At 44.8% G+C, this 18,270-nt stretch overlaps 1 protein-coding gene across 3 annotated transcripts in view; it reads left to right on the top strand.

The window, feature by feature from the left end:
* Positions 1-18,270, top strand: part of LOC115480718 (PML-RARA-regulated adapter molecule 1-like) — a 171,881-nt gene that overhangs the window by 56,889 nt on the left and 96,722 nt on the right. For all 3 annotated transcript variants that reach the window (XM_030219583.1, XM_030219584.1, XM_030219585.1), the window contains exon 2: positions 12,037-12,772. In XM_030219583.1, the coding sequence (XP_030075443.1) occupies positions 12,037-12,772 (736 nt within the window). The remainder of the gene's footprint in view (positions 1-12,036; positions 12,773-18,270) is intronic.

An 18,270-nucleotide genomic window follows, 5' to 3' on the forward strand; every position in this document is an offset into this window, starting at 1 on the left:
CGTCTGGTCGATTCCTTCCGGGCCTCCACCTTTTCCTCTTGGTCGCGATATCCGAACACGCGATCAGCTATAGCTTTCAGTTGGCTGAGGCTCATCCCTTCGAACCCCTCTGTTCTCTGTAGCTTTCTTCGTATATCCGGTGCTGACTGGCTAACAAAACTCATAACCACGGTTGGGAGGTTCTTAGGGTCCTCGGGATTTATCGGGCTGTGCCTCCTAAATGCTTCCATAAGTCGTTCAAGGAAGTCCCCTGGACTCTCGTCCTTTTGTTGGACCACACTGTGGATTTTTCCCATGTTGGTAACCTTCTGCTTCCCCTTCTTTAAGGCGGCCAGGTACGCCTGTTGGTATCGGCGGATAAAGGTTTGGCCTTCGGCGGTTCGGTAATCCCACGTGGGGGCAGCGATGGGCGCCTCCGTTTCTAGTAGGTTCTGTAAATTGGCATGGGCCGGATTCGCATCCCGGATGGCTTGCTCCATATTTTGTTGTAAAAGGCGGCGTTCTTCAGAGGTCAGGATGTGGGCGCTCAACTGCCTAAGGTCTGCCCAAGTTGGATTATAACTGTATATAATGCCTTCCACCAGCTCTATCAGCTGCTCGGGTTTCTGGTCGTAGGACGGCCCATGGAATTTCCAGTTATACAAGTCGGCACTTGAGAAGGGAACGTGGCTATAGACTGTCGATTCGATGGGCTGGCCCCCCCCCTTCTACCGGGTTAGGGGTATAGGTGGTGGACTGTCGGACTGGGAATAAGTGAGAGGTTTCCCCTTTTCGGCTGGACGGAAGGGCCTGTTGCGGACTCGATTGGGGAAACCGAGTAATATTCTTCACAACCCGCTTACTCTTCCGTGTGGTTGCGAGGCCAGGTGACTCAGGTGAGGCTGGGCGGGACGTCTCCCCGGCATCCGACTCTGACCCGGAAGTCCCGGCGTCAGCGGGGCCTTCTGCTAGGCCCGTAAGGTCAGGGTACATAGGAGCATAGGGCGGCGGCGCAATGTCGTCTTCGTATGCTTCCGCCGTAGCAAGTATCGGGGCTTTTGGAGGCTTCTTCTCGGCCGAACCCTGAACTTTCCCTGCGGTTTTCTTTGGGGGTTTTTTCCTAGAAAGTGTGTTGGTAGTACTGGGCGTAGTTCCTGCCTTGACTCTGGTAGCAGGGGGCGTGGTCTCAGTGGCTTCAGTGCTAGGGGCGGTAGGCCGTATGGGGGCGGTCCCTGCGGCCTTCGGGACGGCAGCGGTTGCCGAGCTTTGAAGAGCGAAGGCATGGGTCGGCAGGGTTCTAAGCTTAGTTTTCCGGCCTTTTCTCTGCTTTACCAACATAAGGGCGGCCTTTTCTACCTTCCGTTGGGCCCAAGCCGGCGGATCCCGGACTACATCCAACCACGCTTCTATGTATGGAATGTCCTCGGGACAGCCTGGGTTTCCCTCAATTATAACAATATTCATGACCGCCGCCACTTTTTCATACTCGAATGACCCTTCCGGGGGCCATCCAGCAATTCCTAGCCCTGGCCACATAAATTGACATCTCTGTATCATCCCGGCCCTGCTACATTTATCTAGGTCGAACACTTCGCTAAAGTGTTCCGTCATTAAATCTAACGGTGAAGACCCACCCCCGCCCATCCTAACCTGAGTGTCAAAGGACAGGTGACGGACAAAGGGGGAAAGGGGAGGTGGAGGAGTAAGGGGTCTCGTTCCACCAGACACAGAAGGGTCAACACTCGGCCTGACCAGGACGCGGTCGCCCGGCCTGGAACTGCAAGCCCACTCACACACTTTCATACGCCACAAGAAACCCCCCCGTTCGTTCGCCGCTCGGTTTCGTCGCCGGAGCCTAGTGAGTTTCGGGACCTAGTCGGATACCAATAGTCCGTATTAGTCACTGGCTAAAAGAGGGTGATCACGCCTCTTCTTCGGTCCTTACTGGGCCGGTCACTACGTAGAGTATACTCGCCTGTCCGCCGGGGTCGCAGGCCGCGCCGTCGTGCGCTTCTCCCTGAAATGGAAAAAGGTGCCTTGTCGGAACCACACAGCCCCCTCTACAGTCAGGCGGAGTGGATCGGCCCTCCTCCGGGAGATGGACGCTGAAATCAGCGGTGGCCACTCACCACCTCCTCGGGTGGGAATCGATGACCCGATCCGACTGCAGTGGGGGAGGGGAAGAATATAATCCGATTCCCCTTTCTACTTCTGTCCCATCTGGGTCGCCAATGAAACAGGTGGGAAATCAGGAGACGAAAGGCAAATTTTGGTTCCAAACAAGGCAACTTTATTGCTAGCAAGTGAACAGCACCGAGTAGCCTCGGGACACTGTGTGTCATAAATCATCTGACGCTTACATTTATACTTCCCTACTGGGCCTGCGCATTTGGCCCCTTACACGTCACAACTGTCATGCGCAGTAAACATTTGTAGTTCTTACAGTACAAAATTGTAGTCCCAGTACGTACACACGTCATAACACTGAAATGATACTGGCAAGAAAAACGAAACTTAGCAGCTTATTCTTCACACACACACAATGCTCCTTTCTAGCACAGGAGATAAGGTGCGGCTCAGGAATGCAGGGGGGTGTCAGCACCCTCCAAGGTCGCCTATTCAGATGGCGTTGCTACGTGCAAGCTGGTCTTGTATAGGCCTTGCAAACTACTGTTACAAGCTATATATCTAATAGCCCTGCATTCTGTCTGTACATTAGTAAACAGCAAACTTGTCTTGTTAGTAAACAGTAAAACTGGATAAGGCACAAATGTCCAGTGCAGTAATAAGGTGTGGCCAAACAGCCAAAAGCAGAGGTAGAGTGCATAAGTAAAAGTCCATCAGTAGGCACAAAACATGAGGTTGTCCTGTTGCTCAGTAGTATTCAGGTAGTACCGGCGTTCCACTCCTTCAATACAAGAAAATATAAACGTTGATTGTTTGGTCTAGTTTTTATGTTTTCAAGTTTATAAGTTATTTTGCTGGTGTGTTTTATGTATTTATATATTAAGTAGATATGTTGACTGTTACCCACTGGCACTCTTTAGATAAGTAGGATATAAATAAAATAAATTATAATATAACCTTTTGGTAACTGGAATGATGACACACGTTCATATTATTTCTTAGCCTCATACATCACATGGGTGTGTCATTTACTAATAATTATTTAGCAAATTTATGATGCACCCAATCACCACAGGATCAGGGTGAGGTACAAAAAACATACATAGCTTTCTGGACACAAACATGAATAAAAAAATACAGGTAACACACACTAAACTCAAGAGAAATGACATATCTCGGCAGCAAACACTTGTTCAAACATGTACATTTTCAGATGTTTACAAAATGTACTAATGTCAGTCATAGCTCACAACTGAATAGGTAGAGTATACTTCAAAGAAGGGATTACTTAAGTATAGTGTGAACATGTGGGGTTGTATGAAGTATAGGCGTGTACCAGGGAGGATAGATTGCAAATTATGGGTAATTTTAAACATCAACAGTAACACTTTAAATTGTAGAGAGCCAGTGAAGCCAAGCCAGCAATAGGGTTACATAAGAGCTTCTAGGTTGCCATAACAATAGCCTGGCAGATATATTTTGTGCCAGTTACAATAGCTTCAAAGCAGACCCTGGTAAATAACATTACAATAATCCATACAGGGTTATATCAAAGCCTGGCACTCTGTACAAAACTCATCCTCAGATTTAAAAAGTCCACAACTTTCAACAACCCTTGTTTTATGAAAGACCATCTTCACTGCCTGTTCACATGGACTGGCAAGGTCAATCTAGGATCCCAACTGCCTCCAAATACCAGCCCTCTGGTTCCACAGATGACAGTGCATCACTCACGTTTAGGGGTCCTTTTACTAAGGTGTGTTGAAAATGGCCTGTGGTAGTGTAGACACGTGTTTTAGGCGCACGCAGAATCATTTTTCAGCGCACCTGCAAAAAATGCCTTTTAAAAATGTTTGCCAAAAATGCACGTGCAGCAAAATGAAAATTGCCGCGTGTCCATTTTGAGTCTGAGACCTTACTACCAGCCATTGACCTAGCGGTAAAGTCTCACGCGGTAACTGGGTGGTAATGACCTATGTGTGTCAAATGCCACTTGGTCCGCACCCAATATGCGCGTCTGAAAATAAAAAATGATTTTTTGGATGTGCGTAGTGGACGCACATCAGAAATTAAATTACCACAACAGTCATGCAGTAGCTGGGCGGTAATTCCATTTTGGCATGCGTTGGGTGTGCATAGACGCTTATGTGGCTTAGTGAAAGGGCCCCTTAGTTCTGTTGGCACTATAAAGTGAGGATCATGAGAAATAACAAGAATTTCCTTTGTAGCAGCATTGAGGATAAGCCCTTATTGCTGCAAATATTGTGTGACACCCAGAGATCAGTCCACCACAGTCACTGAGTCACAAACGAAGCATACAGCATGTTATGCACAAGAAGTGATAACATTCGACATAGAAATGGATAAGCATGCATAACAGTTATAAATAAAGATTAAATAAAAAGGCAGAGTGCAGAACCCTGTGACACTCCACAAAGAAGTGAAATCTACTACCTGAATTTTTTTGCTCATGGTCAGACAGATAAGAGAGCAAAACCACTGCCCTGCCCTGCTAAGCAAGAACACTCTAACTATAGTAAATCACATTTTGAAGAAAATGAACTTTTCTAAACATTCCTTTGCCAATCTGACAATATATTTTGTTTCCAAAGTTTTATGTGCGTGTTTATTTTATTAAAAAAAAAACTTTGGAAACAAAATGTATTGTTAAGTTGGCAAGGGAATGTTTAGAAAAGTTCATTTTCTTCAAAAGGTAATTTACTGCAGATGCAGCGTTCTTGTTTAGCAGGGCAAGGCAGGACCTGGGAGCTTATCAACAGATTGTAATCGCTATAACATCAGGTCATGGACATCATGCCCCCATGGGTTTTTGTAATCCCTGGACCATTTCTTGAAGGCCACAGATAATGCCCTTATGTTGTGACTTCTTTCAGATCTATACGAGTTTGCATCAGTTCTCAAAGGAAACGCACAGGCATTGTTCCCTGTGACACTCGTATACTGTTAGGTTAGGTTGTTAGAGTGGGAAATTTTCAATAAGCTCATTATTTTTCTGTGCAAATAGCTTTTGAAATTGTCTCAAAGTGTTTAGTTATGTGTTCTTACAGGATTGTTCTGAGAAGGGGGGGGGGGGGAGTGGTGATGAGATAATCAAGATTGTCAAGTTCATTATCAAAATCACTGGGGTGGGGAGAGGTAAAGTGTGGCCTATGGGTTCTAAAGTTAAATGTGGGTAAGGAGCACAAGTCATAGTGTGTTTCCCCCCCCCCCCCCCCCCCCAGGTCACCCATAGTGTTTTGTCACCAACCTGGAACAATTTTGAACTTGCATGCTTTTCTCTATTGCAGCTGGAGTGGAGGGGGAAGCCCCTGATCCATTATTTAAAAAATTACTACTGGATGCAGGGCTGAAGGTTCACCTAGGGTGCACAATATACTTGTACTGGTCATGCAGTGGAATAGGGTGGGCCATGGGGGCCACGACCGCACCAATATTTTGCCCAACATAGAATCAGCAAGTAGAGAGCTTGGGGACAGAACTGGATATTGGTTTCTTTGGCCCATAGGCAGTGGTGGCTCAGTCATTTGGGGAAGCTAAAGAGGGGTTCGGCTAGGGTGACATAGGACGGGACTGGGATGGGGCATGGCGGGGCAAGTTAAAATCCTTGAGGGGGGTGACACCTATGTCAGCAGTAAATAGACAACAGGTCACTCTTGAACACAGCAAAGAAGGACCCTTCTCTGTGTCACTCTAGTGAAGCTGCATATTGTTAATCAACGCAAAACCCTATAGAAGTCACTCAAGACCTATAAAGCAATTCTACCATACCATATGGTATGGCACTAATTTCTAGGAGTTACACAGCAAGGGCCTACCTAGGGAAAGACAGCACTGTAAACATGGCAGTGGGCAGTAGAACATGAATACACTTATTGGGAAAACTAAATAAGCCATTTTTGTAGCAATCATTCAATGTCTTTTTCACACATGCTGAATACAGGTAGACCCTCACCAAGTATAGAACAAGTAACCACAAACTAAAAATAGAAAAGTAGGCAAAAAAGTATAGAATAAGTAACCACAAACTAAAAATAGAAAAAGAAAGCAAAAATTAAACTGAACCCTCAGCAAGTTAGATTCTGCATATAGTGCAACACCAGAGAAAGAAAAAGTGATGCATGTTCCCCTCTACTGTGCAAACTAACAAGAAAACAGATGTCACTTTCAAAAACTGACACATTCCAATCACTACATTATAAATTAACAAATAAAAAAAAAAGTAGAAAATAAGATGCTACCTTTTTATTGGACTAATTCAATGCATTGTTTGACTAGGTTTCAGAGCCAAACCCACCTTCCTCATGTTAGATTATGGCCTATGAAAGCTAGTCAAAGAGGACCAAAGTCTATAAATAGTACTGAAAAAGTAATGCACTAAGGGGTCCTTTTACAAAGGCGTAAAAAATGGCTTGCGGTAGTGTAGGCACAGGTTTTGGGCACATGTCGATCCATCTTTCAGCGTGCCTGTAAAAAATGCCTTTTTTATATTTTTGACAAAAATGGACAAGTGGCAAAATGAAAAATGAAATTACTGCAAGAGCCACGCGGTAGTCGGGCGGTATCTCCATTTTGGTGCACATTGGGCACGTATAGACGCTTATACAGCTTAGTAAAAGGGCACCAAAATGGAGTTACCGCCCTACTAAAATGTGGCTCTTGTGGTAATTTCATTTTTGGCACACCTAATTTAGGTGCAGTATTTACACCTGGTTTCAGCAGGCATAAAAGCAGATGCTTTAATAGGCCCTTTTAATAAAGGATTGGCGCGTGGCAAGCCAATCTGGAACTACCGGAACTGGATTGGCAAGTGCTCGAGGTGGGAACTTGCCGCTGGAGTCTGGCAGTAGTTCCCACCTGTCATGTCCCCTACCTCAACGCAAGCGGTGTCCTCGGGCAGCGCGGGGTCCTGTCGACATGCACACTTGATTGGCACTGCCTGAGCCATGTGTGTGTAGTCCTCGCTGGGTTTGTTCAGAGAGCAGTGGTTGCAGGCTCCTTAATTGCTTTGCTTCCACCCACCTAGGTCTGCTCTTCCTCTGCCTGGCTTCCCTTGCTTCTCTCCTATTGGTCTTCTGGTTCCTCCTTCACCTGCTCATCCTATGGCTGTGCCCCTTCTCCCTGCTGATATCAGACGCCAGCACTATATCAGCTGAGCTCTCTCTGGACTCCATGCTTCGGCTTCTACTTTGGTAGGTGTTTCTAACTCTGTAGTCTGCTTCTTATCTACTGGTCCCTCGTTGCTGACTTTGCCTGTACCTGGATTACTCTCTTGCCTGCCGCCTGCCTACTGACTTTTGCCTGCATCTGGATTACTCTCTTGCCTGCTGCCTGCCTACTGACTTTCGCCTGTACCTGGTTTAACCTCTTGCCTGCCGCCTGCCTACTGACTTTCACCTGTACCTGGATTACTCTCTTGCCTGCCGCCTGCCTACTGACTGCCGCTTGTACCTGGATTACTCTCTTGACCTGCTGCCTGCCTTGCTGATACCTTCATCACCCCACTTCCAGCTCCATCCCGTAAGTCCTGCAGGCCGCCCGCACCTAGGGGCTCAACCTCTGGGGAACAGCGGTCAGCACAGTTGAAACCCGGGGTTGTCCAGCCGCCAAGCAGAACCTGGTCCGAGTACCGGGCTCAGCAGCGCTTTACATGGTACAAGAACTCACAAGTCTGACACCACCCCAGCACATGCCATTTCCAGCACCACAAAAACATCTTCTATTTTTGTAGCCCCAGGGCTTACCTGGAGGTAATCAGTTAGTGCTGCACGCTGCCCGGTTTCCGCCAGGTAGTGCGGGAGCTCCTAACGTCATCTCGGGTGACAGTAAGAGCTCCCCCCCTTCAGAAATGGCTGTAAGTGTTTCACTTAGCGCATGGCCATTTCTTTTCCTCAAAAAAAGACAGCCTTTTACCCACTGTGGTAAAAGGGGGCCTCAGGGTACGTCGAAAACACGCACTGATGCTAGCAAAGGCCCTCTTTCACCACAGCTTAGTAAAAGGGCCCCTAAGTTAGGCACAGATTAGGTGCTATTCTATAAAATGTGGATAACCTGTATAGAATAGCGCTCGAAGCATACTTTTTACTGAATCTAGTCCTAAGTGAGTACCTGAGGCAGTGGGAAATAAAGAGGGGCATAATCAAATGTGAACGCCCATCTCCATGGGTGTCTATCTCCGAGAACGGGTACGTGAAGGGGCGGGACAGACCGTATGAAAAAAAAATGGGCGTCCATCTTTTTTTTCGATAATACGGTTTGTGCCGGGCAAATGCATCGGATTTGAGCTGGGCGGTTTCGTTTTTCAGCGATAATGGAAACCGAAGGCGCCCAGCTCAAAAATGAACAAATCCAAGGCATTGGGTCGTGGGAGGGGCCAGGATTCGTAGTACACTGGTCCCCCTCACATGCCAGGACACCAACCGGGCACCCTAGGGGGCACTTGTAACAATTAAAAAAAAAAGTAAAATACTTCCCAAGTCCATAGCTCCCTTCCCTTGGGTGCTGAGCCCCCCAAAACCCACTGCCCACAACTCTACACCATTACCATAGCACTTATTTTTTATTTATTTATTTATACCCCACATTATCCCCACAAACATGCAGGCTCAATGTGGCTTGCAAAACACTTGGCTGAAGGGGGGCACCTACATGTGGGTACAGTGGGTTTTGGGAGCGGTTTGTAGTGCTCCAATTTACCACCACAAGTGTAACAGGTAGGGGGGGATGGGCCTGGGTCCACCTGGCTGAAGTCCACTGCACCCACTAACAACTGCTCCAGGGACCTGCATACTGCTGTGATGGAGCTGGGTATGGCATTTGAGGCTGGCATACAGGCTGGAAAAAAAAAGTTGTTAAAGTTGGGGTTTTTTTTGGTGGGAGGGGGTTAGTGACCACTGGGGGAGTCAGAGGTAGTCATCCCTGATTCCCTCCGATGGTCATCTGGTCATTTAGGGATCCAAAAAAAGTGACCCAAATTCGCGCTAAAAATGCCTTTCTTTTTTCGATTATTGGCCGAGGTCGCCCATCTCTCCTCGGTCGATAAACACGCCCCAGTCCCACCTTCACCACGCCTCTGACATGCCCCCGTCAACTTTGCCTGTTTCCGCGACAGATTGCAGTTGAATACGCCCAAAATCGGCTTTTGATTATACCGATTTGGGCGCCCACAGGAGAAAGACGCCCATCTCCTGATTTGGGTTGAAATATGGGCATCTTTCTCTTTCGAAAATAAGGCTGAAAGTGACTTGCCCAAAGTTATCACAAGTGTCAGCGATAGAAGCAGGAATTGAACCCTGGCTTTTCTGTGGTCCTCAGCCCATTGCTCTAAACAATAGTCCTACACTTACACCCAACATTTACAGGTATGGGCTGTGAAATTGTACTTACATATTCCAAGTGCCGGCATTTATACTTTCAAAATTCTGAGTGTTGCCACTCTTCTTTTTTGTTTTTTTAATTAATATTTTCCTCCCTAAAATGACTGTTCCTGCTGTATGTGTTGCACTCTACATATGTTTTCCCCAGTATCATTTTACACAGGACTTTGGGTCCAACATCCAAAAAAAGACTGAGCACCTAAATGTATGCTCCTAAGTTGTGTTCTGCAATTAGTGCCCTATTTCCAGCCAAATTTAGGAGCATAAGTTTTCTGTTGAAAATTCATCTTAATTTAGGGGGTTAAAGTGATGTTATAAATTTAAGCCTGACATTCATTTGCCTAGATTTATGAGCCTAGTAGTGAAAATCAGTGCTAAGCTCTACAGATGGGCTGTCGTTAAAAATTACAGGGGAAATGCCAACTACATAACTCATGTCATTTCATGTTGTTAAAACCTAAAAATAGATGAGAGAAATCAGAAAATTCATCCTTTGTCATCTTCAGAAATATTGCTCACAATTTGATGAGTGTGCACCACCTAAGAACGTACACTTTTTGAGTAGTGCACACTCTTATCAAATAGTGCACACTACCTAAACTCTGGGGGCATTGCTGGAGCACTCTGCTTCTTTTTCACCCCCCCCCCCCCCCCCCCCCCCCCACTGTTGGCCTAAATGACTATTTGGCACCTGTAGGGTGTTTCCTATGGCACCTGGGTTCCTCTGCATGCTGATTGGTTGTTTGCATCTATATGTTTTTTTAAGCTAATATGGCTCTTTTTCTGTTACATTGTCTCAAAGGGGGTTAGGAAAAAACATCATATTTTTTGGCAATCCCTGTGCTGTGTGAGGGGCTTTGTTTGTAAGGGACGTAGATAGGCCATGCATGCTGATCCCAAGGGCATAGCCAGGATTACATTTTGGGGGGGGGGGGGCCTGGTGGTGGACTTGGGGGACAATACATTTTCTCTTTACTCCCCCCCCCCCCCCCCCCACACACACACATTAATAATTTTATCTTTGCTGGTGGAGATGTGCAATCCCTGCCAGTCAATGAGATCCACTGCCTGGAACTGCCCCAGTGCTGCCTCAGTAGCAAAGAAATCGTCAGCCTCCTTTCCAGTCTCCAATGCCGTACTCCTGCTCATGCTTAGAAACACAAAATAAGTCTGTATTGCTTTCAGAAGAGACTGGAAGTCCGAGTCAGAGGAATGAAGCAGTAGTAGCAGGAAAGGAAAAGGAGAAAAGGGAAGGATCTAATAGGAAAGACTCTGCTCTTAACCAACTTTCCCAGGCCTTAACCAACTTTCCCAGGCCCTACCTCAGACACCGAAGCAAACTACAAACCAACCCCTCTGCAGGTTGTGGAGAATGTGGGGTTTAAGTTGCTGCTCCATCTGTTAGCCCCTATTACAAAGTGCTCAGCAAGAGAACATTTAGTAGACAGGTAATCCCCATTCTGTTCAGTGGGTGAGCACTGGTGGCACACAGGCCACAGGGTTGGACACTGGCAGCAGTAGGTAGAGCACTGGTAGCTGGCAAGAGGCAGAGCACTGTGGCACTGACAGACACAGTTCCATGAACTTCTGCCATGAATATGTGCCTTTTTGAAAAAGCGTTCACTCTTAACAACATTTCCCCCCCCCAATGAAAATGAAGGTAGATGAAACAAAATAAAATGAATAATGCTGAAAACAAGATGGAAACAAAGCAAAAAGGTGCAACACAGAGTAGAGGGTGATTTACGACTCTCAAGACAGGAGTAGCAGATGAAAGTCTTTATTAAGGCACGAAAGCGTCTGTGTTTCGGCGGACTAGCTGCCTGCTTCAGGGGTCAGAAAACTGCTTAAAACATATATAAAACACATTAAAAATATATAATTCTATACATAAAAGCATATCATCAAATGAATACATAAAGTGAAAGATGTAAAATAACAAGCATGGACTGCAATGCATATGAATTTAGTATATCAAAACGTGCAGAGAGGCATTCCATTAAAAGTATATATACTACCACCATTAATGAAATAATAACAGTATAAAAAGCATGGCTTAAAGGTGCCATATTATAAAACACTTTTTATGCTCCTAAATTTAACAGTTTAACAAAATTCTGAGTAAAGATTTATGCATTCAGCCGTAGCAAATTTTCAAAAGGACTAATTCAGGAGCATAACTCTCAAAGTTAGGAGCATAAATTCATTGAATATCAGGCCTGGGATATGTTCAGTGAGCCTTTTCTAAAATATTCAGGGAATTATGCCCATCCCAACCAGGATGTTCCAATTTGGACTTATACTAGCCTGGACGGTTAGGTTCAATGTCTCTGGTGCATTTAGTAGCAGTGAATGGCAAGAGATGGTAATAGTCATTTCCTTCAATTCAAGAAACTTTATTTTCATTAAGTTTGTGATTCTCAAATAGAGCAGATCTTCCTGCTGTTTGAGTGATCGAGAAAGCCCAACTACCTTTGACTCCCTTGAAAGGTACTCTGATATTTATTAATATATAATTGTCTGGGTTTGTTTGCAGGAAGAGAAAGAGAACGTTAAAAGTTTAAGAGCAAGATTCCACATGAACCAGCAGGACTCGGATGGAAGCAGAACTTGGAAACCTCCATCCCTAGGAGGTCAGTCTGCGTTGTCAGCAGCCACGAAGCAAAGACAAGGCTTTGCCACAAACCAGCTGGTGAAAAAAGATGGCTCCATGGGTGTCTTGCCAACAAAACCACCAGTACCCAAGAAGAAGGATCTGGTACTTGGTCCTTCATTCCAACTTCCTCAAGCTCAAATGCAGGAGCGAAGTTCAGTATCTCAGCTCAACTCCAAGTTTCAAGGAGAAGTAGCTAAGTTTGAGACTAGGGGGCCAACCTCACCATTGAAAACTAGCCCATGCTCCATCCTTCAGAAAACTGGAGCAAGAAAACTTCCCAATGAAGGCAACAGTAAAATGGATGCTTCAGTGTCTAGTGTTCCGCAGAGAAGTATGGCTGAGATTCAACAGGACCTCATGGAGAAATTTGCACAAACTCAACGGGCAGCTAAAGGAATTGTAACAGTCTCTGACAAAGTGCCAGCACTGCCTATGGCTCAGAAAAATGTATCAGAAACTAGTTCAAATATTCCTACGCGAAAACCCTTGCCAAGTGAAAAAGTACTGGGACCCAGGCCAGAGAAACCTCGACGCCCCCCTATAGTGAATCTAGATAAATTCAGGACCTTACTAGTCAACAAAACAGAGAGGTGTCCTGCAACTGGAAATAATTTAGGTTGGTATTAATGACACTTTAAAGCAGTGGTTCTCAACCAGTGTGTCTGGATACACACTGGTGTGTCCCCGAAGAGGTGGGAGGTGTATCACAAAAACTTTGGTGTGGACAGTAAGCCTGTGTTTCTTTTACAACCAATACTGCTTGCAAGCTGGGAAGATCAGCAATCTTGAGAGTCAGGTTCTTGAAATCCCTGTAACTGGTCCCTATTTCTGCTTCCCTGCAACCCCCAATAATAACTGCTGCCTCCAGCCCCAACTGAACATGTGCAGGTTTGCTGTCCATAGATTCTGTTTGCTATATAGATTGAGTAGTATATTTGCAAGTTTTTGTTTTGCTTCACAGTATGTGACAGTGGAGGGATTTTGTGTTGCTATTACTGAGGTGACACTAAAATTTGAATATATATTTGTTTTGTTGTATGACAAATGAGAAATCTGGGATTGATGTGTTGCATCCAGCTTTTTGATATGAGATGAGCAAATTCATGCTAAACTTATAATTAAACAATGAAATATTTAGGCGTGCTTTGTTCAGCTGTGAATTTTAGTGTTTGGTGTGTCACATACATGAACATTGACAGGTGTGTCACAAGAGAAGAAAGGTTGAGATCCACTGCTTTAAAGCAAAGGCTTCAAATAACCTGTGACTGGATAACTAGCAAGCTTTGATATGTGAGTTATATTTAAGATTGCCTTGTAGGCTTGCATGCTCATTCCTTTCACTGACAGCATTTTCATCCCTTCTTCGACACAAAAGCATTCTAATCCCAGTTAACCTCATCCCTTCTATATGACAGAGACATTTGAGCAACTCAAAAGTACAAATGTATGAAAAGCAAAATCTTTTCAGAGAAAGGACAATCTGGCACAGATGACATCAGCAGTGGGGCAGTTGCAGGGGGTAGTTTTGGGGTGGGTGGGGAAGTTTGCATGGTGTTGGAGAGTTTGCGGGGGTGATGGTGCAGTTGAGGGAGGATAATTTTGGGAGTGAGGTTGTGGAGCAGTTGCAATGGGCTTGTTTTTTGGTATGGCAGTTGCAGGGTTGTTTTTTTGGGGTGTGGCAGTGTGTGGGGTAGGGAAGTGTGCAGGGGGACAGTTGTGGAGGGGACTATATATTGGTTGTGGAGCAGTTTATGGGCTGGTGGGGCAGTTGCAGGAGAGAGAGTTTTGTGAGGGCGGGGAGACTTTGCATGGTGCTGTGGCAATTGCAGGGACAGGATGTGGAAAGGGTGGTGAATGCTTGTAACGGCCTCCCAACAGAGGTGGTATAGGCAAAAACAGCAGCAAGATTCAAGAAAGCCTGGGTTAGGCACACACAGAGCAGTCCTACTTTTAAAGATGTGAAAGGAAAGCCAGGGCTGAACTAGAGTGTGCAGCATTGTACTGGAAATGAAACTGGATTTGACTGGATGAGTGCCTTTCTTCCCTCATGTTCTATGTTTCTAGCAGAGCGCACTCTCATTCCTTTCAGCAGACACCAACTGCCCGATATTCAGCGCTATTTAACTGTCCAAGAACGGCTCATGACTGGTTAAATAGCGCTTAACTGGAAATCTGTGAAATTCAGCAGGTATTTGCCGGTTATCTCCCACTGAATATTCACAGTCAGCGCTAAGTGGCTAACCGGCTATATCGTGTGATATAACTGGCTATCCTCGAATATTCAGCACATTGCTGGCTAAGTTTAAAGGCCAAATTGGGCCGCCCAAAGAGCAGTCCTATCTTTGGCTGGTTTCAGCTTAACTGGCCAGCACTGAATATTGACTTTGGCCAGTTAAGTTGAAAGACTCCTGCATCATCCCCATTACATTATCGGAAATGACCTGGCATTGAATATCTGGGCTCAGTGCCGACTGCGTCAAGCAGCCAGGCTAATTCCCATGGTCTGAATATCGTCCCCTAATAATCTCCTTACACCCAACCTCATCCCTTCCAGCAAAGAGCATCTTCCTGCGAGGCAGTGGTGTAGTGCTGATTTAGTGGGTTGTGCAATTCAGCTGTAAGTTAGCTGCAAGTGCTATCTTTATTCTTTATTCTTAATTCAAATGTATTATACTGTTATAACTGAGTAGAGAACTAAGCAGTTTACAGACTAAACACAGCAAGAAAGAAACTCCAAAAACATAGACAGGAAAGCATAACAACCAGCCTAGATGTATCTATCTATCTATCTATCTATCTATCTATCTATCTATCTATCTATCTATCTATCTATCTATCTATCTATCTATCATGCAGACAGCTTCCCAAAGCTATTTATCTGGGTAAATGGACTATTTGAAAATTGCTCACCCTCCCTCCAAGTGAAAAATTAATAATTATAGGTTTATTCTTTTCTGTTTGCTTTGACTGCAGATATTTTTGCCATCCTTCCCCTCTAAGAAGGTACCATACTAGGCGATCACCTACTTTGACTAATGTTTTAGCTGGCCCTGAAACATTCCCCATATGTGTAAATACCACCCACATTCACTGTTCTGCAGGACATGATTACTATATGTAATCTTAAGGAAATAATTTTATAGTAACATAGTAAATGTTGGCAGATAAAGACCTGCATGGTACATCCACTCTGCTCATCAAGGTGGCCAGAGGTGAACAAGGTGGTTCCACTTCATTATGATTAAGTACTGGTATCTCTATCTTTCTCTGCCAATTTTGGGGCACAGAAGGTAGAAGTCTGTCCGGTATTGGTCCTACTTCCCAACTACTGGAGTAGCCATTGAAGCCCACTCCAACCTTGATCCTGATCTGTTTATGCTATTTTTACAGGACCCAGCATTGGTCTAACTTCCCAACTTCTGAAGCTGCCGTCAAAACTCACTCCAGCTATGAGATCATTTAAGTTTAGCTTTCATTGGATTCCATCCTTTTCTGTATAGTGTTCCTCTGTGTTTATCCCACACATTCTTGAATTCTGTCAGTGTTTTCATCTTCACAGCCTCCTCTAGGAGGGCATTCCATGCACCCACCACTGTTTCTGTTAAAAAGTATTTCCTGACATTGCTCCTAACTCTCCCATCCTGCAACCTCAACTCATGCCCTTTAGTTCTACCACTTCCCCATCTCTGAAAAAGATTAGTTTGTATATTAATACCTTGTAAGTGTTTAAATGTCTGTATCATATCCCCCCTATCCAGTGGTATACTGGGAAATTTTTAACAACAGGTTCTTTCTCTGGGAATAGCCAGCCCTATAATTTGGGGGGCCCCTGAGGTGGACTGGGGGGCAACACATTCCTCTCTCTCCTCCCTCCCCCCATGTGGGCATGCTAGGCATACCTTTGCTGGTAGGGGTGACAAGCCCCACCAGCCAAATAAATGGACTACCGTCACTCTCTGCTGCTTATTTCTGGCTCTGAGCAGCATCCCAGGAATTCTGATGCATACTTGCTCGAGAAGTCTTGGCATGCTGCTCAGAGCCAGAAACAAGCAGCAGGGAGCAGTGGCAGTCCATTTATTTGTCTGATGGGGCTTGTTATCCCTGCCATCAAAAGTAAAGGAGTTCAGAGACACCAAAGGTGGCCCATCTCAAAGATGGAGATTTACCACTGCTATTCTGGAGATTGAAGGCCAGTGAGTGAGGTTTTTCTTGTGGGCATCCATACACATATTGCAAAAGTAAATAACAACTTCTACAGAGTACATCCAAAACTTAATTATTTTCTCATTTCCATCTTCCAAAATTCCAGACAGCAGATGTACAGATCAGCAGGACCCAAAGCAGTCCAAAACAAGTAAGGGCAGAAACACAGTTTATATCTAATTATTCAACCACCCTTAATTCACCTTTGGGTTTAAAAAGCAAAACCATGTGCATGTAAGAACTGGATAAACAAATTAAAACAAAGTTTCAAACAAATGTTCTTAATATGTAATTATTGGCAGCAATAATGAAACAGTGGTAGAATATTCACATAGCAAGCAGCTTGAGTCAAAAGATTTATTTTCCACGGAACATAATTAACTTAGTATGAACTTGGTGGCTAATAGTGTGCTGTACTGGCTAATGTTGGCACATTTAGACTGACTCTGGACAGAACTTCTGCATGAAAGAAGCCCTTCCCTCATTATTCAATACTTCTCTGTGAAATAGTAGTAATAAAAAAGGCAAGTGCATTTTTATAATATACCACTGCAATCCACAAAACAAAAGGAGCAAGTTCCCACATGCCATCTTTTTCTTTTGATGTAGGCACAAGGAAAAAAAGATGTTAAATGCTCCCAGGTTTCAACCTAATTAATGTTTTTTTTTAAATTGTACTTATAAATAGTAAGTCTGATAGTTAAGCACCTGATTTTCATAACATGATGTCTGTTTTTTGTGGCCCTTTACTAGGTGAAAACATCTCTGAATGAATACAGGGAGTCCCTATGTGCTCCTCTCAATGACACAATGATTTAAAATTTAGAACAAATTAATATTCTAACCGATAAAACCAGTACTTCCTCTGTGTACATCCCTATGCTGCTGGCATGTTTAAAAATGTAAGTAAGATCAAATAAAAATACTATCAACAATAAAGAATGACAATGTGGATAGAGCAGCTCACCCGCACCTACTTGCCTCTTCTTGTTCTGCCGTGATTAATTTTTTTTAGGTAGTGCTGGCACACATCAGCAAGAGCAGGCTGCTTTAGCCAATCCCAGGGGGCCTTCCTTTAGCCTGTCTTGCCCTGAGGGCTGAAGGAAGGTCCCCGGGATTGGCTGAAGCACCCTATTCCGGCTCACATATGCCAGCACTGCTTAAAAAAAAATGAATCGCAGCACAACAAGAAGAGGTAAGAAGGTGCAGAGGGGGGGGGGGGGGGAACAAAGAGAGTGAGTGCAGAGAGGTCCTGCATAGGGCAGGGGGCAGTGGTGAGAGAAGATGCCTAAGCCACAGGGGAGTAGGACGCCAATGCCAGGAAGGGATCTGAACCTAAATTTTGGGAACCAGTTGATAAAGTAGCCAGTAATGATGCTAGGAGTGGACCTGAGCCCAAATTTTGGGAGCCAGTTGTTAAAGTAGCTACTAACAAACGGCTTTCGCAAGCCGGCTCCAGCACACCACTGCCCTTATCCCTCCTTTCCTTTAGGGTATATATATTGAGAATTATTATACATCTTTTGGCACATGCCTCATATCATTTTTGTTGCTTTCCTCTGAACTGCCTCAATTCTTTTGATATCCTTAGTGAGATACGGCCTTCAAAATTGAACACGATACTCCAAATGGGGCCTCACCAACGTCTTGTACAGAGGCATTAACGCTTCCTTTTTTCTACTGGATATGTCTATTTCTGTGCAGCCTAGCATCCTTCTGGCTTTGGCCATAGCCTTGTCACATTGTTTTGTTGCCTTAAGATCCTCCAACACTATCACCTCAAGGTCCCTCTCCCAGTCTGTGCTTAGTCTCTCACTCCCTAGCAAATACAACTCTTTCAGATTTCTACACTCAGTGTGTATCACTCTACACTTCTTTACATTAAACTGCCAAATATTACACCATTTTAAT

Source organism: Microcaecilia unicolor, chromosome 11 (assembly GCF_901765095.1).
Source record: "Microcaecilia unicolor chromosome 11, aMicUni1.1, whole genome shotgun sequence".
Lineage (NCBI taxonomy): Eukaryota > Metazoa > Chordata > Amphibia > Gymnophiona > Siphonopidae > Microcaecilia > Microcaecilia unicolor.